Source organism: Dermacentor andersoni, chromosome 5, assembly GCF_023375885.2.
Source record: "Dermacentor andersoni chromosome 5, qqDerAnde1_hic_scaffold, whole genome shotgun sequence".
Lineage (NCBI taxonomy): Eukaryota > Metazoa > Arthropoda > Arachnida > Ixodida > Ixodidae > Dermacentor > Dermacentor andersoni.
Genome location: NC_092818.1, coordinates 137736500 through 137761956, shown reverse-complemented (window position 1 = coordinate 137761956; position 25457 = coordinate 137736500). Strand labels below are relative to the sequence as shown.

The following is a 25457-nucleotide window of genomic DNA, read 5'->3' as shown; positions in this document are numbered from 1 at the left end:
TGCGTGACTTGTCTGTAGTCATCGGAGAAAACTGTTCCGACTTCGCACATCGCTTCACAGTCGCACCATTGTCATATTTATATCCCAAGAAGCACCGTTCCCAAGGAAACTGCAAGAACACCAGTTCTAGGTCGTAAACTAATGCAGTTATACAGAACACGGAGAGATCCAGACACAACGTAGTCGTGAACGACAGGAAGAAGAATAACGGGCTCCCAACCACACAACGAGCAGCTTTATTTCCAGAGACTGGTTCCCGACCGGAACGGTCATCCAGAATGGGACAGTGTAGCACTGCCGAAAGAGCACCAATACAAAGGAAAAAAAGAGAACTACAGAATAGCACGATCCGCGCGCACACACGGCACTGCACGAGGCACACGGCCCGATGCTCTCCATCCTGCGCGCGGACGCAAGGACTCACACCCGAAGACGTCGACGCCGCAGACGCACGCTCGAGGACCGGGGCTGAAGAGGAGACGGGGCTAAGCAGGAGAGAAGACCGACAGGCGAGCGGGCGCGGACGCCTTCCATTCCAGATAATGCATTTACAGCCATCGCTACGTCACCTTGTAAATGCAGCACTGGAACGAAGCCATCCGTGCGCAAAGACACTTTCAATGTCCGTCCCCGCTGTCGCTTGGGCGCACATACGTCATCCAAGCGCCGTTTCGGAGCAGAGTGAGAGTCTCTTTGCGTGCCTCGGCCGCCACCGCCGGCCCAGCACTTCCTCGCCCAGGGCACCGCCAATCACCGCCGCACGCCCCGCGAGCTCGCAATCGCGGGGCGGACGCCCGCGCTAGTGCTGCCGGTAGTGAAGCACGGGCAGTGGGGTAGTAAATAAAAAAAAATAAGGCTTTCGCCTTAAAAGAGAGAGAAGCCGTGCACTGCGGGCTGGAGCGTGCGGAGTTTCGGGGCCAAGCCATGCCAGGTGAACGTCGTCGGACGTCCGTGCGTAGAGCGACCGCTCTTCCGATTCACGTCTTCTCCACGCACGCCTGAGCTGCAGGATCGAAATGCGGACACGTGCACAGCGGTGGGGAAGCTCATGCCGCATTCCAGAACGTTTCTCCACTTAACTGCACTCCGCATCGACACCAGAAAGCGGACCTCGTATTCCTTGCTCCTCCTCCTCGACTGAAGCGATCAATGTGCTTCGATAACGGTATTGCGCGATTACCGATGCGAAACTTCGTAACCATGGAGGCGCTTTCAACGTCTATTCGTGGGACTAGCGGAGCGCTCCTCAGGCAACTCCACGCCGCAGGATACACGGATAAGCATTACCGAAGCGCACTGACCAATTCAGTCAAGGGTCGGCGCTGTCCTCTGGATGGCGTCGTGGAAGAGCTTCGAATCTAAAAACCGATTGACGTGCCTACGGTAGGCCGTGAAAGTGCACCCGTAGGAATCGGATCGAGTCTAAATCGTTTCGTCGCCGAATGGCCATTAAGGCGATAAGAAACTCAATTGATTCAGTTCACTGCACTACGTGGGGAAAGTTTACTAATACACACATCATCCTAAAGCGCGTGGAACAAGCAGCTCTGAGGAAGCAAAAGTTAACTGTCCTCGTTCCCGTAAACGAGGCGCACGTTGCGACAGAACATGCAAAACTTGCTCAAGGTGCCAGTCGGTTGGTTGCGGCTGCAAGATTCACTGCCTAATAAAGATTCTAAATCGCAATCGCATGTAAGCGGCCTAAGTTAGACTAGCCTGCTCTCATGCATCTTACAGCCTGCTGAAGGTAGCCTGGAGAGGGGCGCGAGATGAGGCTTTAGTAAAGCTAAATAAAGTTACAGCATCAAACCTGAACAATCGTTCAAGCTGATATCCTTAGCGAATACACTGATAACGAGTACAGAACTGTCGCAACATTGACGGTACTTCATGCTTCAAGTCGCAAGGCGTCAGAGGGATCCAACGGATAAATTTAACGCTGCCGCGCAGCGGTGCAGGTAGAAAGCGAGAAGTGCAGGACATGCTTAAAACATCTGCACGTAAATATAGCGGGCCTCTCGGACACTATAAAGAGGTTTCAGCCGCTGTCCCATTAAAGCTAGTCTACGAAACTGACCAAACTTACAAGTTTAATGCGAGTATTTCAGGCCGCATTGACCAATTACGAGCCAAAGACTCAAGAGAGAAGACGGTGGGACATGCGTAACATTCACCAACAAAAAGAAAAACGATACAAGCGAAGAATCACAAGGCAGCAGTTAAAGAAGGCCATTACAGCAGTCGAAATGAGACAAGACCAGGCCATGGGCGTACAGCGTGTGCAAGCACTGAGACGAGGCGCTTAAGCGGAGACGACCATCGAAGCTGTGCCGTTGAAGTCGCACGGTGCAAGGCTCACGCACAACAGACTGCGAAGGGGCAGACACGCACACGGACGCACTCGCACACAGGCACACACGTGGACGTAGCGGCACAGAAGACGCGAGCGATCGGCGACGCATCTTCAGGGCAGGTGGGAAACGTGCTGCATCACAGGGAGACCACGGCGGGCGACAGACGAGATAACAGAGCACCTCCGCGATGAGGCTGTGACGACGACAGTGGAGGGGGGCAGGCCGCGTGCTAGCCAAAAAAGCGCGTGGCGGGCGGGCCGTCTTCGCAGGGGCGACGCGGCGCACACGACAACGCCGCCGGTCGGACGGCCTGCTCCCGAGAACGCGCGGACGGGCGGCCCCAGCGCGACACAAAACGGCCGACCAGCGGCGGCGGCAGCGGCTGCAGCGCGGGGTCGCCTTACGCCAAGCGCTGCCCCCCCCCCTTTCTCCTCCGCACTTCACCGCCGCCAAAGCGCACGGGAGAGGGGGAGAGAGAGAGAAACCGCAAAGCGCGGGACGCGAGCGCCCCGGGTTCCTCCCCCAACCCCTTCCACATCCGAAAAAACTGCTACTCTCCTTTGCCCACTCGCAAGCCACCTTCTCTTACCCTAGCGGTCCTCGTCGGCCAAAAACAATGACGCAGGCAGGCACAAAGTAGCGTGCTGCTGCTGCTGCTCTGCCGTCCAGAACAGCGACGGCGGGGGATGAAAAAGAAAAAAAGGACAAAAGAGCGAAAGGAAAAATTAGGCGCACGAGTGGAAGGAGAGGGAAACAGTAACGGACAAATGGAGTTTGGGCACGGCGAGAGAAAGGGCAGAAATCTAGAGGCTCGTATGGGGAAAACAAAGGAAGCGAAAAAAAAAAAAAGCGCCAGAGACAGATTTTCACGGACCGGCCGGCCCGGTACGCCGTACGTGCGGTTTTGCGCCGAGCGGTCCCCCCGTGAGCCCTCGCTCACTGCAGTGCTGCTCTCTCCTCGCCCACTTGGCATGCACGGCAAGGGCCCACGCCCCGCGCAGGGGTGGTTCCGGTCGAGAGGTCCACCGCAGCACGGTGCATGCACTTTACTGCTGCCGCTGATGCCGCTGCTACGGCTGCTAGTGGCCAGCTAGTGGCCGGTAGGACGTGCACACCGCAGTTTGACCGGGCAAGAAAAATGAAATCAAAGAAAGATGAAACGGGAGTCCAGTGCAGTGGTGACAAGAAGCGGCAGTAGGCCGAAAGAAAACTAAAGAAATAGAAAGTGGCGAAAGAATGACGGAAGAAGTATAGAGCGCACTGGAATGGAAGGGTTATTGAGACAGAAAAAAAAAAAAGTATAACAAAAGAATTGTTTAAGCTTACAGGGAAATAAAGTTCGCTTAACGCCAGCTAACGACGTTAACAAACGACGCGGGCAGATTAGGCGTTTGAAACAAAGCCGAAAGCGAGAGTGGCAAGACGTGGGGGAAGGCGCACTCCGCCTGCGCGCATGTTTTTGTTTTTTAAACAAATGGCAGACAAGAAGTTTCGGGAGACAAACGCGAACAGTGTGCCATAAATCTCGTTCACCGCGGGAAAGCCTTTGCATACGCACGAAAAACGAGAAGACAACAATAAAAAAACCTGAGCAAAGCCCACGAGCGAAGCAGTAAAATACATCGAGCAGAGCACGGCGAAAGCCACAAGAGAACCCAGATATAGAGATGTTCTTTTTTTTTCTCATACTTTGTTTCACGACGTGCTTTATCCGTAATGCCTATTCCCCGTAGCGATGCCTATGCCTTTCCCGTCGAACTTCCGGCGGCGTTGTGCGGTGCAGCCGAAAGAGAGCGCGGCACCCAGCGGCGCATAGAAAAGAACAGCATCCCAGCCAACCCCGCTCTTGTCGCGCTCGCTGGCTACGGGGCCGCCGGGCCGCGTGCCACTGCACGATGCCAGAGGAGCGCATCTATTTCGGAGGAGCGCCCGCCCGCGCCTCCGAGCGCCGGCGCGTTTTTACAGCTGCGCAGAAAACCGCGCGCGGCATTTCCCGCGCGGAGAGCGAGACACAGAGAGACACTACGAACAGAAACGCTCGAGCCGAACTCTCGGTCTCTCCGGATACGAGCTCAGGAACGTCCTGGGCCACATGGAAAGCCGGGAGCGAGAGCACGCGGCAAACGCAGAACGCGAAGGAGCAGCGTGCCGACGCAGAACCACTCGCCTGACAACGAGACGAATGACGTCTCCCGTCCTTGTCTCTTCCTGCCTTTCGCCTGCCCCTCGCCTGCCCCTCTCCCCACTGGGGTCTCTCTCTCTCCATCGCTCTTTTCCTGCGCGAGTGACTTTTTTCAGCCATCGCCGGTCTGCAGAAGTAATGGACGCTGCGAGCACTCTCGGGGAAACGCTCGACCAACGTGCGCCACAATCACAACCCCAATCTGAAGATTCGCTCGAGGCATTGAGAAAGGGCTGCTTGCCGAGACGGCAAGACGAAGATAATTTCTTTTGGGGGTAAACGAGCCGGACAAAAATAAGAAGGAAGAAACATACAGAAAGAAAGAGCGTTTTCCGGCGATTACTGCTGTCGCTCCGTTATTCCTGACCCGCAGCCCGAAAATTTTCGTCAGTTTGCTCCTTGCTGTCGTTTTGAAAATGGAGCGCGGTGTCACAAGAGTCCACTTCGCTAGCTGTTCAAATTTCGGCACAACCTCACGTTGCACCGCGAGGTTGCAATGTGAGTGTTGCAACATCCCCAACCCACCACGCAGACTTCGAAAGAAAACACTGCATCGCTGTGCAAATGTCTTCTAGAAAAAAATAAATAAAAGTGAAAATGCTGTAAGGCGAGAAAGTAACATTTTAGCACGACGAACCGAGTCGACGAAGGAGTCTGAGAAACGCCGTCAGTTGACGACGTTTCCATAAAAATGTTCCGCTCCCACAAAAAACGCAACTCAACACACGGGTTATTTTCGAAGTGGCCAAACTCATTACTACGTCCATGCAGGTACCTATGCCTGGAAGATATCCCGGCCACGGCGGCCGCATTTCGATGGGGGCGAAATGCGAAAACACCCGTGTACTTAGATTTAGGTGCACGTTAAAGAACCCCAGGTGGTCTAAATTTCCGGAGTCCTCCACTACGGCGTGCCTCATAGTCAGAAAGTGGTTTTGGCACGTAAAACCCCATAATTTTTTTTTAATGCCTGGAAGAAGGCATCGACTGCGGGACGCGCACGATTCGTGGCTGCCCATTCGCCCTCGCGTCTGCTACCCGAAGCCGATGGCGTCTCACAGCGTCAACAAACGCGCCGCGACCTCGGCAAACGCGTATCGCGCGCCATGGTTGCGGCAGCTGCGCCCTCCAATGTATTGAACGGGCTGTCGCGGCGACGGGGTAAATAATCACTGCAGCTGCGCCTGCATTAGAGTAATGGGCGTTAACGAGGGCAGCCCGCGCGCAGGAGACGCCAGAGCGGCACGCGCCGCGTTGTAGATCCGCGCGAACGAGCGCGCCACTAAAAGCGAGCTCACCGTCGCCAAGGGGACGCGGCGCCGCGAAACCGCTACACATCTGTGCAGGAGAATCGATGCCCCGAGTGGGCCCCCCCACGCTCGCACGCAGTCGCCACCAAGGGCCCTGGTCACCAAAGGGAGCAGGGGAGGCAACGGAAAGCGTTTACAAGTCAATATCACACATCGAAGGTATCACGCTACCACTAAGAGTCCTCGGCGCGACAACGAACATTGAGGGCAATTCGCGCCTCTGCGGCTGTGATGGCGCGGATAGGAGGCGCTACATGGCGTAGGGCGGAACGTGCCTGACCATAAAGATTGTTTCCCCGCCCCCGGTAATCTTGGTCTGGAGCGCTATAAGAAGAGGCCGAATACGTCACGCGTTTTCTACTCCGGTTTGAATCAGCCAGAAAACGCAGCTAAGCGCCGCTGAGTGCGGCCACAACTGCGTCGAGTCAGCGATCACAGCAAGCGACCCTGACAGCGGAAATCGCATCTTTTCTGCATAGCCCCGAAGGGGTACAGGAAGCCGAACTCAGGGATAACAGTACGGAGGCAGTGGGCCAACAGAAGCAACAGAAACGCCTTCGCGAAGAAGCCTCAGACGGTGCAGCACAAATAAACGTGATAAGCAATAGAAACGTCGCAATGGAAAGCGGGCTTAAACAGAAGAGACGTCACATACAGTAGAAACGTACGACACGAAGGACGACACGTGTCAGACGGCGATAAATAAGCCGCAAAAGAGAATGCTTTCACTCGTAACGAGACGTCCACAAATGGCAACATGTCCCGAGTCTTGCACTGGACTAGATGTCCAGTTGCGTCTACGACAGCTAATAAGGCTATTAGTCGATCGTTCCCGTGTTGTTTCCTGAAAGAGTCGAACAGAAGACAGAACAAAGGAAATGCCAAGAAACTTACGTTCGTTGGGGGCATCGATGATGTGCGACTGCCGAGACCGACTGATATACCACCAGCTGTGTTCACACAAGTCATATGCCAGTGGGAACCCAGGGTGGTACACTGCCGAGCTGGGCGCATCCAGTACAATCGTATCCGCCCCATCGCTGCTCCGCTTGTGTATTTTAGGTACGTTCAGGCAGTGCGTCTCTTTTTTTCTTTTTTCGTTTTTTCAACAACATCGTTTAATGCAAACTAAAAAAAACTCCTTGCAAGTGTTCCACCATAGCATCTTTTACGCTCCAAGACTGTCTCGGTCTTTCCCCCAAACTGGCTTCCTCCCCAGTGTTGAGTGTGGCTAGATGTAAGACATTAATGCCAACATTCCCACCATTCCCCATTTTCCTCGCTCTATCGCTGTCGATTCCCTTTACATCCAGGTCTGCTGTCATGCAAAAGTTAGATATAGCTGACAAAAATGCTCGCATTTCAACTCTAGCTGATTTCGAATACGCCAAACACGGGCACGGAATTACCCAGAGGTTTTGTCGATGCTGTGCTGCTTTCCTTACTCCTAACCAATTCCTCCCCTGAGGCGTTCGCGTAGGAAAATGAAATGGAGGAGGGTTAGGCAACACCAACTCGTGATTTTGATTTATTTGGCTGCAGTAACCAGCTCCTTAACTAAGCAGTTTCGATAGCGAACTATCAGGATATAAACTACAAAACCGAGAGTGGTCGGCAAGACTGCAAGGCGTTACAAGGTCGGGCGACTAGACGAGCAGCGCTGTGTGCGCATCCCCTTAGTTGTCTTTCATGCTGACTTTACTGCGAGGCACGAATGACCACAAAATAGCACGGCCTGCACACTTTTCAATTATTACTGCGCAGCTTTCCCGCTGCTTTTCTTTCTTGTGCGATGAAGGGACACATTCATTCTAGACTGGTAAACATATTCTTAATAGCCTGCACTCGTTAACACGGCGGAAAAATTAAGCAGTTGCTCATAAGAGAAAACTAAGGCCAAGGTTTCTTCTTTTAAACTTTCTCTGGAACTGCAACGGCTGTACTGCGACGCCTCGAACGTTTCTCATATATCTGAGTCGTTTTAGCGCAAGGAAAGTTGTTAAATCCTGCTACATCGAGTATATATGCGTTCCTAAGAACGCAGTACAGTGGTTTATGAATATCCAATAAGCTGCACGTGAGAAAACGCCGTCAAAGACGTGACACCAAGCGAAGCTGATGCGGGAACTTCAATGTGGCGGCGCCACCCGAGTTTTTTTTTTTCTTTTTTTTTTGTGTGTCTTTCCTGGCTTACCAAGCCTTCTCTACGACTAAGAATATTCTAATTGTTATTTCAGAAAGATAATTAAGTGAATAGCAAAAATTACTATTTCACTCTAGTTTCGACAAAGATATGGTAGAAAGGAAGGCACGAAGTCAATGATGACGCGCAAGCTTCATGTAATCATTAATTAAGTCACGTGCCGGCCGACATATTTCGGGCAAGCGTGCATCGCGGGAAAGCCGGCTTGGAAGTTTCCCGAAGGGTTCCTTCTGCATGTTAGCACGGAAGGTGCGTACCGCTAAACCTGGACGGCAGCTCCTGAAATGTACTCACAGTCTGGTGGTCTCGCCCGTGATGTCGTCCCCTTCGATGCGGTAGATCTTGCCGTACATGACGTACTCGAAGCTGTCCGCGCGCGACGGGCCAGTATCAGCCGGGTTGTACTCGCCGTCATCGGGGTAGCCGTCCTCGCGAAGGGTGGTCGCGATCACCAGCCGAAACTTGTCACCTGCGAGCGACAAAGATGGGGCACAGACGCGTAAGCTTTAATACCGATGGCCTTCACGAATTAATAAGCACGCCTACGTGCCAAAGAAAGTTTTCTCGCCAGCGGGCGCCTGACCAAAGTTATGTTAATTGGTCGATATCACCCGAGTGATTTTCTTCTTTCTTTATTTTTTTAACCTGGTCTATCAGCAGCTCTTGTAAGACGTGAAGCGATCTGAAATCTCGTAACCAAGGCGGTACACGGGCAATATAGGCCGATGTTTGAGAAAGCAGCCAATCATAGTTTTCCAACGTCTATTACAGTGCAGATTATACATGGAGGACTGGAGATATGATCTACCATTTTAATCGACGTATAGCTAATGCGCTATGCCAAAGCCAAAGAAAGTGCGGAGAGCAATATTCCTAAACGCCAATTATTGTTCCCTCTAAAGCTGGGCCCGTACTTTACATAAGTAGCACTGGTAGTATCAGGACAAAAGTAAATAAAAGAAAACAACATGCCCACAAACACTAGCTTCGCACAATGATGGGAAAAAGAGTTTTCCATGAACGAATTAGAGCGTAAGCAATCTCACAAAAATGCAGAGTCCGGGTCATCTGTTATTACCTCCGGTGGAAAGCAGATCGCTGAAATCGACGCCCGAGGCTGTGTCTTACAACACAACATAAATAGCTTTGCATGAGTCTAAAACAGACATGGCTGCTCTGAGGCAACCGCGTCTTCTATTCCATACTTCACGACAGTGTTTTGCCTTCACCAAGACAACAAACTAAAGCAAGATATAGACTCACTAAGCAAGCATAGTCAGACACAAAAGGAGTTTGCAGTCTACATTCGGTCAACCTCTATGAGAACAATATAAATGACAAGAAAAGAAATAAATGACAACGAGCCAATTGAGAAAGCGCGTGAACTGAAACTGTGCCATGCTTCAACTGCAACGCCACCGCGAACGGAACTCTGAACGTTGTGCTGAGCCTCGCAACGTCCAAAGCAATGACACGGCACGTAACGGCCGAAACTTTCAGTTTTCTACCAACGTGCTTACAATTCCTACTGCTACGGCTATTCAGCTCGGCTGTACGAGTTGCGAGACATCTCCAAAGCACGTTATTAACGTCGGTGCCACCTAAGAGAACAACAAAAGGCAGGCGCGACGTGGCAAAGGAAATTTGGCTCGGTGCACAGCCTACAAAGCAGCAGAGGCACGTGCACCGAGAAGGGCGAAAAATATCGCAATGCCAACTACCACGAGCTTCCCCGTTCATCTATTACCTCTCTCCTCCGTACCACAGTGCCGTCAAGGGCTCGGTTCACTCGTTCATTAAAGGCGCCGCTACATGCCCGAACGAACAAGCGCGCGCGCGCGTGCTCGCTCTGCCCGCCTAGCAACGCCCCGAGCGCGCTGAAGAAAGACAATGGCGGTGGTGTGCCTCCTCCCTCGCAGGTCGCCGCATTATCAGCTCTTCCTTTGACCAGGGCGGTCCAAAGCGCATGCTTGCACACAAACACGACAACATGCGCCGCACACATCCGCGCGCACGCTGGTCGCCAATCGCTTCCGGGGCCGAAAACAAGCACCGGGAGGGCGAGATTGCCTCGGCTGCGGAGGCAGACTTTGGCAGCGACCGCGAGGCCAGCTCACCGCGCAGGGAACGGCCCCCTCCTCGAGCGCGATGACGCCGAGGCGACGCGACTCCCTTATCGCGGCCGTGGGTTCGCGCCCCCTCGCCATGGTTACGTCGAACAACGGCGCCTACACAGCAGAAAGTCTAACGGGGACAGGCTACTCCGCTGTGGAGACGGTACGGGGAGAAGAACGGTGTGGCTATACACGCTGTGGTGGCACAGTGGATATATGGCGTTGCGCTGCTAAGCTCGAGGTCGCATGTCGACGGGGGCGATATGGAAAATGTTCGTGTACTTAGATTTAGGTGCACGTTAAGGAAACCTGGGTGGTCGAAATTAAGCCGGAGTTCCCTACTACGGCACACCTCACAATCAGAGATCGCGGTTCTGGCACGTAAATTTTTAAGTCGGTGTGGCTTCTCTGCGCCTGCTGAAACCCTGTACAGCTGGAAAAAGAAGGTGAAAAAAACAGGGACCCGCCATGCGGAGACATACCTATATTACAAGAGAATAGCGCGCAGCGATTGCGATAGCACGCTAGACAAAAGTTACTAAGACAATGGCATAATGGGCAAATGTGCAATCGTCACCCATAGGCTTAGATTCCACATCAGAAACTCTGTGAGGCGAAAGCTACGGGTCGTGTCAGCCAACCAGAAGATAGCCAACGAGAATGGAGCTCCTATATTGTCCGCCTCTGATCGCCTTGCGCAATTTGGAAGGAAGCGTCAGGGAAAAGATTAGCAGCGCACAAAAGACGAGCCCTCCTCCTCCATCTTAAACATGGTCGGCTCCTGTTTTTTGATCGGCTGACACGAGCCCTATCATACAATGCACGGAGTTTGCACGTCCTCCACCATACAAGGGTGTCGACCGAAGCGCTTGCGTGGAAAAGAGGGGGTCTTGGACGTTTGTGTGTGTGTGAGTGCGCGCATGTATGTATGTGAGAGCGCTTGCTTGGGCTCTTATGCTTGTTGCCGAGATAGATTGCCAATTTGACCAGCTACAAGTTCTTCTAAACGCCCGAAGGCGTCCTATTAAATCTTACGCGCATTAAGAGGTCTGAGGTGAGAGTCCACGGACGCTCATCAGCGCACTGGTGGCCCCTCCGAGTGCCCTCTAGTGCCTAAAACTGCTGATAGGAGGAGGGGTGGGGGGGGTGGGGGGGGGGCAGCGTGAAGGCTGTAACACGTGGCTCAAAAGGAGTGCCGTTTTCTGAAGACCGCTGTCTTGCGCTAGTGCTGACGCCCAGTGGCGAAACTATGCGACAGTCGACGCAAACGCGTGCATGCACTATGCAAAGCTGCAGAACAATCAAACTAAATAAATATAGAGATTCTCCCGCTGTGGTCTATGCGGCCATATTAATATAGAATATACCACAGTTCAAGCCAATGCGCGATGAGCCACAAATCAACCTCGTACAAGGCAGCTGTTACCAAGCGAAGAAATTAGATGAGAGTATTTCTCGAGCCTGACAATGCATGAAAAGGTCACTGCTACGATGCTGGACTATGCCCAGATAGAGGCGACTGCCAGTGGCACGGCTCGCAGAGCCACATTCTCTGCGCGATGCGGAGAGCTCGGTTCGATTCAACCGCACAGCGAGCGGCGGTGGAAGGCCAAACACAAGTGTGTCCGCGTGATACGCAAGGCCACACTCGTATCGGCCGTGTGACAATACCTGATCGCACAACAAAAGAGAGAAGGCGGGCACGCCGGCACACCTACCGCGATGGCACAATCGCGGTGGGCCAGATAACACGGCCTCGATGGCACGAGACAAGCGTGTTCCGTAATGGGACGCGGGGGGAAAAAGAAAAGACGAAAAATCTAATAAAAAGAGCGCAACTTTGTGCGATTCCGAGAAGTAGGTGTTGCACTCTGCGCCTCTACAGCACATACCCCCTCGCCTTTCCTTGGCCTCCTGCACCTACTTCCCCTTCTACATTTCTATTTTGAGAATGGATTCCAACAGCGGAAAAGGGGGTCTACAGGAGAAGGCAACAGTGATCACATCTAGTTACGTCATCTACCGCGAAAGACCCGGCATGCTGAGCACGGATTACGAAAAACAATAACGATATAATGAATGATGACAATTATTTAGTAAGGAAAAAAAAACGGAATGTTGCGAACGAGCCATGCCTACGATCAGCAAGTCAAGCAGATCACCTTTTCACGCCAATAGACTTCACAAACCACAACAAAACCGTACGCTTCGACTCAAAGGCATCAGTCGTTAAACGGTGGCACGTTCCTTCAGACGCCCCACCGCAGTGCCAGATATACACTTCGTTATACAGCTTTCATGCGCGACTCGTAGACAGAGTTCGACAAGCTTAGCAATCAGCAACAGATGCAAGCGATCTGAGCGAAATCAAACCCAAAGGAACCGAGCCCGGCGACGCCGTGCGGTCCGCGCCGCCAGGAAGATCCACGATGGTGGCGTTGTGCTCCTCCGACCGAACGGCGGGCGTATTCCAGATGGAACAGCAGAGCGTGTCACAGCCAAAAAGCCAGCAGCAGGAGTGAGCGGCAGCGGCCGCCGGCGCCGCAGCTTAAGGCATCTTTGAAAACGCTTATCAGCTACACGTCGATGGGCCGTGGGCGAAGACAATAGGTGGCAAAGCGCGCGAATGCAGCCGATAGGCTGGCGCTCCCTCCCTCCCTCGCTGCTGCTCACAGTTCGCCGCGCTTTCGTCCCTCGTTCCAACGGTTCGCGCGCCGATTTGATGACGAAGCCAATGATCGACCCATTGAAGTTTGAACTGGCCAAGGGGCACGGGCCTGTTTCCAATCGCAGGGGCATGACGCAGATGGCCAATTAATGAACCTACTTAGCCAACAGCATCAGGCGAAAACTCCAGCGACACCCCGCGACTTTGCATCACGTCATTAGGCGGCCACGTGGCCGCGAGCCAATGCTTTCGCTAAGCGCTAAGCCGAAGTCATCGGATATGGGAGCCATATCCGATGACTTCGGCTTAGCGCATGCCACACATAGTGGGCGAAGTTCGGGCTGTAGCCGTGTGCAACTATCTCGCAGCACAGAAGTCAGCTTCTCTGCAATGCCGATGAGATAAGCGTTTTATCCAAACGTCTGGAATGCCTATTAAGCCTGAGAAGCCAACACGCGTTGCGTGCTGGGGGAGGCAACCAGCGTAGCTGCCGCGCCCTAAACAGCATCATCGACGCGGCGCCTTGGTGAAGAAAAAGGCGCAGCGAAGAGGGAACCTGACAGCTAAGCTAAACTGTAGAATACGCCTACGTCGGTAAAAGTGGAGAGACCGACTATGAAGCAGATCATACTGGCCCTGCGAAATCATTCAAGTCAAAATTCCCAATCACTAATCAACTGCAAATAAACGTAACAATAGAAAGTCAGATGATTGGGAGTTCTATCTCGTACGAGCATGGCCAACTACACGGGCGGAACGAACGATATATAAGCCACGAAATATTTTCGTTGATCCGCGCGGCACACACGTCCTATTCCGACAGTGGGCACAAACCGAAGGCGTTAATCTCCAACGATTGCACAGTACGCCACACGCAGTAACGTGCCCCGTATTTGCTGAAACAACTCGTGTGTCAGAACGGCACGTCCAGATACTGCCACAAGGAACCTACGGTTTTGATAACGCTACCAGTGCGCAACGAAACATGAAGTTCTCGGGGCTTCAAAACAGAATACCGTCTCACGACGAAACACTGCTCCCCTCGATCGACGCCCAGCAACGACGGGCTAATAATGTCAGCCATGACAGAACTAGCACTCTCCCGTACCGCCCCCAACGCTGGCAAAAGATACGATAACGACGACAGAGGAAGTAGCAGAGTAGCCGTGCATGGTGACGCCGCCCACGCCCGGGCAAATCGTGTAGATGGACTGCAAAACCGCCTATATATATATATATATATATATATATATATATATATATATATATATATATATATATATATATATATATATATATATATATATTAGAATACGCTCCGCTCGATCCCTTTACGCAATGGCAGACTGCCTTGTCAATCAGGCATAACGATCCCTTTTATGTATTCGTCGTTTTCACTATTCATTTTTCCCCTTTATTTCTCTCCGTCTTTTGGGTATGGAATAATCTCTCCGATTTCTAAATGCGGCTTTCAAGGAAAGCTGCCCGTCGGCCAGATAATCTATCTCTCTCCGCAGTGTCCCGCTTCAAGTCCGCCGTTCCCCGCAAATCGCCCTGAGGAGAGAGAGAGAGAGAGAGAGAGAGAGCATCTAATCTGGACCAGCGCTGCCCATATACGAACGCCGCGCGGCGAAGGCACGCGCCCACCTTCCGCGGAGCCTTCCCGCAACAGCTGGCCAAGAATAATGCGTAAACGCCGAAAAGGTCGCACGGGCTCGGCAGGCCGAATGCGAGACCGCCGTGACTACGCCGATGGCTGGCGACCGCACAGGAAGGTAAACCCAACCGAGCGCAAGCTGCCGTGTCGGAGCGCTGAGAACTCAAGTGCGCGACTCGCAGAAAGTTCGAACGTGCCTTTTCCAGCGGTGAACTTGCGGTCCCAACAAAGTTCCTGTCCTGTGGCCGACAAGCCGCGTTATTTTATTAACAATAAAGATAGAGATAGCTAGAGGTGCTTTAAAGATGTCACACGTACGAGACACTCACTTAATCTGCGCTTAGAGGGGATTTACCTGTACACCAGAAAGAGTGTCCTCCATAACCCGCACTGAGCATTCGTCAAAGACTGTCATCCCTTGCGCTACGACGCATCCCTGGCCCATGGACTAATGCTGCCAGTGCATCTCACGCGACAAAGGCACCTTCTTAAACTTCCTCGGAGACACTGGTATCAATGCGATACTTCAGTTTGTTATTTGTTGTGGCGTGTTTTGTGTATGTTGTGTATCTGTCGCGCATTGTTCATATAATTTAATGCTTCATCCTACCCATCTGGAATAGCACAGGCATGCCGCCAGGCAAACCTGTCCAAGATTCAGCTTTTCTTTCTTTCTTTCTTTCTTTCTTTCTTTCTTTCTTTCTTTCTTTCTTTCTTTCTTTCTTTCTATCTATCTATCTATCTATCTATCTATCTATCTATCTGTCTATCTGTCTATCTATCTATCTATCTATCTATCTATCTATCTATCTATCTATCTCCCGCTCGCCCGCCCGCCCGCCCGCCCGTCCGTCCGTCCGTCCGTCCGTCCGTTCCCTCGGGCACGTTTTCCTTGTTCGACCCCATCAGGTAATGTTGTGACGATTGTGCGGGTCATCTTCTAGCCTCGCACGATTATTTTCGGCACGAGCGCCACACGAGTAGCTCTGCGAGAGGAACGTCTTATACCCAGCGTCAAGCGCACAGCGTGGGAGCATCCTAGAAGCCGCCTCATCTTCCTTCTCCCAATGGGTATTTCGAGAACAAAGGAATATACACATAGAGACCACTAAGCACCTACACCACGCGCGCCCTGCTCTCGCTGTTTCTATTTTAACTCCTCTGCCTTCACCACGTTTTACTGAAGTCAATACACCCGTCGCGACTAATTGCATCTTTTCTACCGAAGCTTTTTTTTTGTTCAAGGTGCAGTTTTAAAGCCTCAGCGCTGGCGCCGTTCCCTTTGGCGCTTATCTAGCCTCTCGGACGCGCTAACAGGATTGATGGTGTATTGCGTTACAAAATAAATACCGCAGACTATGGGGAGACGCCGTAGCAGAGCGGTAACAGTTAGCTTCGACAACTCCAGTTTCTTCAAGAAGCGCACCGAACACGGCCGTCACGATCCGGAACGGTACCGGCGACATCGCCCACAGCGACAGATCGAGCACCATAGTCTCTTTGAAAGCGCGGCTGGTATGCATGTTGCCACGAGGGACAGTCATCATACAAGCTAGGGTGTGTGTCTGGATAGGTTGGGGGAGGGGGCAGAAGAGGAGACCATTCGTGTTCGTTACAGCTGAAGCAGCAGTGTAAACGGAGCTCTCCGCTGTCCCACCACTCGAACGGGCTCTCCAGACGGCGTTAAATTCAGGGAGTCGAGGTGGCCCTTATCTTCCATCCTGGGAGACAATGGCTGCGCCGCGCATGCCGCATGCGACCCTCAGTGAGAGACAGGCGAGACATGTGGCGCCAAATGAAGTGCTCCGCGCCCGGATGTAAAGGGGAGTCTGTTCGCATGAAGCTGCGACAAAGAAAATCCGGCTGATGTCTGTCTCACATCTGGGAAACCGTGTGTCATGGAATAGTACGGAATGAACCTCGGTATCACGATAAATGTCGATTTCGAGTCAGAAAGTTCGACGCGAAGAAACCGGTGAGGTCAGCCGAAATTGTTTTGTCTGTGACCTGGTACTACTGCGCGGTCGGCAGGCTGAGAAGGAAAATGAAAGTGAGAGAAAGTGCGGTGAACTATGTACACGAACGACGGCCATACATGACCTGCGGGCAGGACGTCACAAGACACAGCTGCCAAGACACAGCTGTCAAGTGGCGCTAAACTGCCTGGAGATGAAGCCACTCACAGATAAAAATCACAAGAGAGCTATTGCTTCTCGCAGTACCCTTTGAGCGTCGTTCCACGCCCCAAGAATCTTCCTCTACGAAAAAGGTCGGACGTCCAATGGAGACAATATACGGCATTGAGCGTCCGGCATCCAGTGCCCTAATCACGGCAGTCCCAGAGGCTGTGCGCGATAGTTTCTAGAGAAACCCACGCGTGTGACAGTTGGTCTCGCATTCGTGGCCTATGTTGTGCAAAGCGACTGCGGACATTACAGAGCGGGTGTGATGAAAACCGATTACTTGTTCGATCTGTGGTGCCTATTATGGACCCCGTGCGCCGAGGGCAGATGAAGAAGGAGTGGACCGCCAACTGTGTGATGCAACTTCGAACAATTAAGCATGCTGCGCAATGCTTCCTCGGTCAAATGCTGCAGAACACCACGCTCACTTTACTGTTTTTAAGCAGGCGGCTTAGATGAAATTAAGAAAAAGATGAGTGTGCAATTTCACCACAATGGCAAGCACGTGTAATAGATTTCGAACGGCAACCTCGAGAAGTAAGCGCACAGTAATGTAACGAAGTTTAGCGCACTAAATGACGAATGATGGCTTGTGGAATAAACGAATACTTCTGGCAAAATAGGGAGGCAACTGTGTGAATCCAAAGCCTGCCGATTCCCATTCACGGCTCTAAGCATACCTACGTGTCCGAACGACTCATTGAAAATAAGTTGCACATTGTCATTCTCACAATGGTTGAACATCACAAAAGAAAAGCTAAGAGAGCACGCAACTAATCCACCCCTCTTTCAACTATTCGCCATACACAACTCGGAAGTTTCTTGCAGAATGTTGAAACATAAATATGACAAAGCCAAACCCATAAATATGTGGGAAATGCTCGCGGTAAGTAACCCTCACCTACACCACGTTTTATTTGTTTCGTTGTTGCCACCAAGTGTGCGTGCGTGCGTGCGCACGCTCCATAGACAATGCGCATTCGCGCGGCGGGACACGGGTTTGCACGTTACAACCCACCGGCGACCTTAAGAGATACCAGCCACTTCTTCGCCCGTGCGAAATGAGAGTGCAAACAAACGGCCCTCCATAACACAAAGAGAGAGAAAGACTGATAGATATCTAACGGCCGTCACACCGTTATTTGTGCAAGTTCAGAGTCGAGCGGACCCCGCACGCATGCATGCCAGCGCATACGCGAGCGAGCACGACGATTCGCTCAATTACTCATCGGACTACCAACGATAAAGGCTGTTAGCACGAACAATGACGGCCAATGCGCGATCGGCAAGGTCGCGCTCGCCTATCACCGATAGCGATCGGGGACATCGCGACAGACACCGGCCCTCCATTCCTTCTTTCTTTGTATTTCGATCACGCATACGCAGGCGTCGGACGCAATACGCTAAATCATGCAAGTTTGTTTCCGCGAACAAACGCACTAGGCAAAGTTGGCACCGCCCACCTATACATAATGCGGTGCATCCATACATTACGGTGAGCATTGCGACGCTCGATTGGTGGGTGTCAGGCAGCATGCCGCATAGATTCGCGTAATACCCGCACGCTTTTGCGAGAAAGGCTTTGTGAAAAAATATGGCTGCGCGTATCGCAAGAATCAAACAGCGATTTTGTGCGAAGGAGTTCAACAATGTCGGCACATTTGCGTTCGCGAAATGGAACAAACCACCGAGCGCAGGCCGCAAGAAACTTGCCTAGCTTTTCACGTATCAGTGGACGGGCTCACTTGAACGGCATTGGCAAGGTACAACAGGCGCCGACGAGCGGATATGTCTACGGCTCGTCTCGGCTGTGGTATCCGCACGTTGTTTCTTTCCAAAAAATATATTCGTAAAGCTAGGGACGGGAATCGCACGAGCGTAAAATGTATATGCAAATAAATTCCATACTTTCTGTCTCAAACTCGGGTGTGCTGCTACTGTACGAGTGTGAACTATATTACACCAAAGTCAGCTCGCTGCATGCTCTATATAGCTAGCACTGCCTGTTATAGTCGGATACAACTTAAGTCTGCAGCGAAGCCCCGCCCACGCCATCATAACCGCCAGTCACTGTTCCTCCGCGAGGCTGCAAATCGTTCGTACTTCAAACTTTCCCTGTTACCTAAATAAGGCGGTAACCACAAGAAAATAAAATCATAAGCGCGTAATTTTATACGTTTTCCCTCGTATATTATAGTGGAACGGTGAAAGCCTAATTCTTTATTGAACTGGAATAAAATGCTCGCTTCACTGCAACTATCTATTGCCAAGTTTCACTTCAGTTGGCACTGAAGGTTCATTAGTAAAACAGACTCGGCAGTGAAACGAACTGCACCGTGGACTTTTGAAGAATGAAATGCTCAAACTCCATACACTTTTTGTCCATGTCTGCTGCACACTTCATCGCTTCCGCCGATGAAAACACTCTTCAAGAACAGCAGACGCTCCGGAGCTATCGAGTACGACGCCATTTTGAAAACGTCGCATGACGACGACTTCGTTTGCATCTGTGATCGGCTAGCGGAGTAACACAACCCCGCACGGTCCGTGTGCCTTCGTTGCCAACTGCTGTTTAAGTTGTATTCGACTGTAGCTCCGGCAAGAAACATACCGTGAGCCCTTATAACGCACAACGAAGGTTGCCGACTCAAGCCTTGGAAGGGTGGCTTGAATATACAACAGCTTGCAAGAAACATTTCGAACCCTATTTAATGACAGCCTTCATTCAATCGATTGATGATTCAGTTAATAGGCTAGCTGTACTGATTTTTTACGCGAACATCTAAAAAAGAAAGAGACATTGAGCTGGACGTTCGTTAGAAATAGACCGAAGAGATGCAGTAGGTGCTAAGAGCGCAGTATATGACGGAGAATTAGGGAGGAAGTAGTTCAACTATCTATGGGCAGTAAATAAATGCCCACAGCGACCCAAAACGGCCTCGCAGTGGGCTACTTGAACACAAAAACTGTCTGCTAACAGTTGCCCGCAGGATTCTATCTACGCACGGCTGCATTAGTTGGACTAGGACAATTCAGCTTATTAAACGAAATCAAAGAGAGAGAGAGAGAGAGAGAGAGTTTGCTTAAAGAGAGTAATCTACAGACTTTATTATTTCTCTATCTATCTATCTATCTATCTATCTATCTATCTATCTATCTATCTATCTATCTATCTATCTATCTATCTATCTGTCTGTCTGTCTGTCTGTCTGTCTGTCTGTCTGTCTGTCTGTCTGTCTGTCTGTCTGTCTGTCTGTCTGTCTGTCTGTCTGTCTGTCTGTCTGTCTGTCTGTCTGTCTGTCTGTCTGTCTGTCTGTCTGTCTGTCTGTCTGTCTGTCTGTCTGTCTGTCTGTCTGTCTGTCTGTCTGTCTGTCTGTCTGTCTGTCTGTCTGTCTGTCTGTCTGTCTGTCTGTCTGTCTGTCTGTCTGTCTGTCTGTCTGTCTGTCTGTCTGTCTGTCTGTCTGTCTGTCTGTCTGTCTGTCTGTCTGTCTGTCTGTCTGTCTGTCTGTCTGTCTGTCTGTCTGTCTGTCTGTCTGTCTGTCTGTCTGTCTGTCTGTCTGTCTGTCTGTCTGTCTGTCTGTCTGTCTGTCTGTCTGTCTGTCTGTCTGTCTGTCTGTCTGTCTGTCTGTCTGTCTGTCTGTCTGTCTGTCTGTCTGTCTGTCTGTCTGTCTGTCTGTCTGTCTGTCTGTCTGTCTGTCTGTCTGTCTGTCTGTCTGTCTGTCTGTCTGTCTGTCTGTCTGTCTGTCTGTCTGTCTGTCTGTCTGTCTGTCTGTCTGTCTGTCTGTCTGTCTGTCTGTCTGTCTGTCTGTCTGTCTGTCTGTCTGTCTGTCTGTCTGTCTGTCTGTCTGTCTGTCTGTCTGTCTGTCTGTCTGTCTGTCTGTCTGTCTGTCTGTCTGTCTGTCTGTCTGTCTGTCTGTCTGTCTGTCTGTCTGTCTGTCTGTCTGTCTGTCTGTCTGTCTGTCTGTCTGTCTGTCTGTCTGTCTGTCTGTCTGTCTGTCTGTCTGTCTGTCTGTCTGTCTGTCTGTCTGTCTGTCTGTCTGTCTGTCTGTCTGTCTGTCTGTCTGTCTGTCTGTCTGTCTGTCTGTCTGTCTGTCTGTCTGTCTGTCTGTCTGTCTGTCTGTCTGTCTGTCTGTCTGTCTGTCTGTCTGTCTGTCTGTCTGTCTGTCTGTCTGTCTGTCTGTCTGTCTGTCTGTCTGTCTGTCTGTCTGTCTGTCTGTCTGTCTGTCTGTCTGTCTGTCTGTCTGTCTGTCTGTCTGTCTGTCTGTCTGTCTGTCTGTCTGTCTGTCTGTCTGTCTGTCTGTCTGTCTGTCTGTCTGTCTGTCTGTCTGTCTGTCTGTCTGTCTGTCTGTCTGTCTGTCTGTCTGTCTGTCTGTCTGTCTGTCTGTCTGTCTGTCTGTCTGTCTGTCTGTCTGTCTGTCTGTCTGTCTGTCTGTCTGTCTGTCTGTCTGTCTGTCTGTCTGTCTGTCTGTCTGTCTGTCTGTCTGTCTGTCTGTCTGTCTGTCTATCTATCTATCTATCTATCTATCCTTTTTTGCTTGCTTTTTTTTCTGCTACTCCGCGTACACTTTCCGTTGACCTAGAGGCGCAGTGCACAGGCCATGGAATGTGCTGCGGAAAACGGGAAACGCTCCGAACATGATCAGCGACGACACTCTTGCAGAAAGACCAGGTGTCACAACAAGCAAATAATAAAGGTTCCTCTACTATACCAGACAAAAATATTCCCGTTGAAGAAATACGATTTCACTGAAGGCGCCACGCAGGCGAAGGCGAGAACCTTTCACCTCGCTTGTATGGTGCCCGAGGCCTGACGATACCCTCTTCAGATAAACCGCGGAAGATATGACACACTCGAGAAATGTCATGAGGGGAACGACACCAGAGAATTGTTCTCTAAAAATACTGTCACGGGCGGAATGTGTCACTCGCAGCTTTATCAGCAACGTTCACGCCGAGAACAGTATCGTTGCTTTGTTCATTTGTTTGTTCATTTTTTTTCGGTACGGAAAATTCCGCAAGCGCCGATGACATTTAATGAGAGACCGAGTGGTCCATCTACGGTCGCTCACAGGATGACGTAGCACGCCTGTCCAGTACTGCGAGAAAACGGACCAAGAAAAAATTGTCGCGGTTAAACTCGGTTAACCCAAGTTGTTCGAACGATGTCACGGTTTTGCTTGCTTTGAGAAAGGACACAGTCGCCGCTCGGCGCGGTAGCAGCAACGAGCGAATTGACCTTCAAGCTGGCTCTCGCTTCAACGCGAACTAAGCGTCGAAAGCACAGCGCATACAAAGCTACCAGTACTCGGCGCACTTTGTACACATCGCAGATCGCTTCGAAGACGAGGCCCGCGCGACCGCGCACTTTGTCCACGTAGCAGATCGCCTTCAAGATATGAGCGCCCACGCGGCGTACGCTGCAGCCGCCGGTATAGTGGCAGGCTAAGTCCCAGTTGTACCTTGGCTGAGCTTGAAGTTCAGATTTACGGAACCAGCCGCTTTCTGGGTTTGTACCTGGAGCAGTACAGCTGTCGATCTAAATGTCTACGAGCAAGCGATCCGCTCCACCCATTCCTCTCACACAATCACGAGACTCAGGAGAGAGTCCTCCGCCCCCTTACTACAATGAAAATAAAGCGTTATCTCTCTCTCTCTCACGCAGTTAGTCATCATTCGAGAATGTAGCAGAAGCTTCTTCCGAAACAACGTGATGTACACTCGGCCATAAAATATTACGAGGTGCGTGAGCCTTGCGGTGAAACAGCCCTCCGCGCCTTCTGGCGGCGCACCACAGTTGTCGGGACCGACGCTTGCGTGGTGCGTGCGCGTCCCCTCCATGATTGCGCTTTGTCCTTGCGCGCCGGCGATAACCGAGTGCAGCCACGAGGTGCCCCTCTTGCGATTGGCGCTGTGGCGGCTTGGATGGGAACAACTTCGTTTAGACAACGGAAATCAAAAGCTCATTTTCGCCTTGCCTGTCTCCTCCTATTGAGAGCCTTTTCTGCCACGCTCTTCGGCGAGAGAACACCCCGTTCGTAAAAAGAAAGAACGAAGAGTGGCCACGAAAAGGCGCCGCGCAGAAAAAGAAAAAAATTACTTGTTGCATTTTCAACCTCGCCATGTGCGTCCACGCTCGTGACTCGACAAAAAGCGGCTGCAGTGGCGCGCGCCAGCCCACGCTTCACATAGTTTTTTTTTTGCCCGTCAAATCCACCACAGCGCCAATCGTAAGAGGGGCACCTCGCGGCTACACTTGGATATGGACGGCGCGCGAGGAGGAAATGCAGAAACGTGCGCGCTTGCAGTCAAGGAGGGACGCACATACGCGCAAGCGTCGTTCTCGACAACCGGGTACACCGCCAGGAGGCGTGGAGGGCCGTTTCGCCACGCGCTCGCGCGTCCCGCAATATTTTGTGGCCGAGTGTATCTGACATTGGCCCCTCTGCGCTTCGAGAAACAGACCCGTTATACAGATGCCATCGGCACGATGAGGAGGCGCCTCAGTTCTTCAGCAACGATGGGCACGTCGCTGTAACGAGCCGCATGCACGAACAGCCGAACTCAACAGGTGCAGGGACTCGCAGCACTTTGTGCAAAACGGAGTCATGTGGAAAAAGGAGTCTGAAAAGGAATGCTTAGGATTCAGATTTTCCTGGCCTGCTATCCAAAGTACTTCCTCAACGACACCCAACCCATATGTGGGCGCACACCAACGCGGAGAGAGAGCGAGAGAGAAGAGCGATAAGGAAAAGGCGAGGAGGTTAACCAGGCTGACCCCGAATGGCTATCCTGCACTGGGGAATAGGGAGCGAATGATGAGAAGGAGGAGAGAATTGCATGCGCACATATATGCGCCGGTTTCCATCGTTCAGTCATATGGTTGGTGGACCTCTAGAAGCGCAGCAGAGCTTTCGTGGCCTTGCACATCGCAGATGTTCCAGGCCACAAAGGATAACCAAGGAGAAGGCTGCCACGACGGAGCGATCCACTAGAGCATGTACACGATTCTTTTGAGGGACACTACCAGCTGCATTTTTGAACTGTCCCTGACCATAAAGTCATTTGGAAGTTCCTAAACCTGCAAAGAAATACATTGTTGCTTCGCATAGCCCTGTCCCAGGGTGCACATGGAAGGCTTATTGGGAACAAAAAATGCAGCCACATTTACGAAGCGAAGCTGACAAGTAGAAATGCTGGACATACTACGTAACGTCGTACATTTTGCTTTCAACCATCAGCGTCACAACGGTAGGCTTCAAATAAAGCTGCCTTGGTGGTAATATCTAAGAACAGTGCAGCTAGCTCACAGACTAACACACACAGTTTTAACTTGTTAAAACTCGCTAATTAGAAATAACTACTTTAGCGCGCGTAATGAGGCTGTAGAATGTGTAAACCGCGAATGCTCAAGGTTTCTGTTCATTTAGAAGCTACCATGTGACTATCCCTAGCTCAGAGGTATGCGCGCTCAAAAAGCGGTTTCCACGTTATGTATTTCAACAAACATGCGCACGGATGCACGAGTGCATGTAACAAATGATGAAAATCCGCATGCACTGTTGTACGGGCAGAAACTGAAACTGTTAACTACTGACAGCGCACTTAAAGCAGCATGCCATATATAAGACAGCACAATAATTCATAATCGTCCTTATCTCTTCGGCATGTAACTGCCCACAGGGTAGCGCAAACGTAATTAAATGCCCTGTCCAACATGAGCCGAGGGACTACACGAACCCGTGATAACGGGGCATGCGCTTTCGCAGTACATCTCCACTCAATGGAATCGTTCCAATGTACAAGGTCTTAACATGCTGGACACGTATGATAGGCCTGATAGCAGGGTGACCTTTCATGTCAATCACGTTGAAGGCCGGAACAATGCTGAGCACAGATAGACAAGCGCCCATTGGTGGTCATTCCAAAAGCACTCCACGGACGTTCCTTCTATTCGATCCACTAATGCGATTGAACACGATGAAGACAACTACATTAAGTCGATATAGGTGGTGTTTATGCATACAACAATGTAGAACATCACAATGACCGCATGCCGCCTCACTACGCATTAGATCATCGTAGACGCCGCTGCAGCTACACATGATGTGTTTACGGTGCAAACGGTCAAGCTCCAATGGCGAACGAGAGAGGGCCCAGGGTCGACGCTGTGGCTCCTGCCAATTCATTTATATATAGCATGCGTATTTATGGATGGGGACGCATACTGTTGCCACTGTTGCACATGCACACATTAGCAGCTTCGTTTGTAGGTAAACGTCTGTAAAACGAACAGTACCACCGAAGTCGGCTTCCTGCCAGAAGTCCTCGTACAGTACGTAAGCCAGCTTTCACGAACGCTCTCGGCTAAAGGATCTGCCCATAGACGTACTCGTGTCAGTTTTTTGAGACACGGTGAAAGTACCACCCTACCAGATAGGCTTTCGCACGCCCACGTAACCACTCCACTCTCACCGAACAGATGTACAGTCGCTTGTCAATATGACCTGCAACACTCTTGGCTGTGGTCGAACGGGTTCCAAGACTGCACGACAGCTCTGACATACGAAGTATTAGTTTAACAAATACCAGTAATTGAAACTGTGTTAGGTAAGTCTGCAATTTTTCGCATGTCGGCACAGCCGTGCAGTCTTGGAGCCCCTTTAGACCTCGATGTCGCAGACCATATTGCATGTGACTGTACATACGCAGCTCATGGCTATAAAGCCAGACGCGCTGCGTAATCGTGAGCGGACCCAACAACCGGTGTGTTTCTCCGAGCCTAATCT

The 25457-nt window shown here is 51.4% G+C and overlaps 1 protein-coding gene across 1 annotated transcript in view; it reads right to left on the bottom strand.

Moving 5' to 3' along the window:
- Polr2H (DNA-directed RNA polymerases I, II, and III subunit Rpb8) overlaps positions 1 to 25457 on the bottom strand; it is a 126044-nt gene that overhangs the window by 24214 nt on the left and 76373 nt on the right. The window contains exon 3 of the mRNA XM_050178686.3: positions 8344 to 8518. Coding sequence (XP_050034643.1) covers positions 8344 to 8518 — 175 coding nt within the window. The remainder of the gene's footprint in view (positions 1 to 8343; positions 8519 to 25457) is intronic.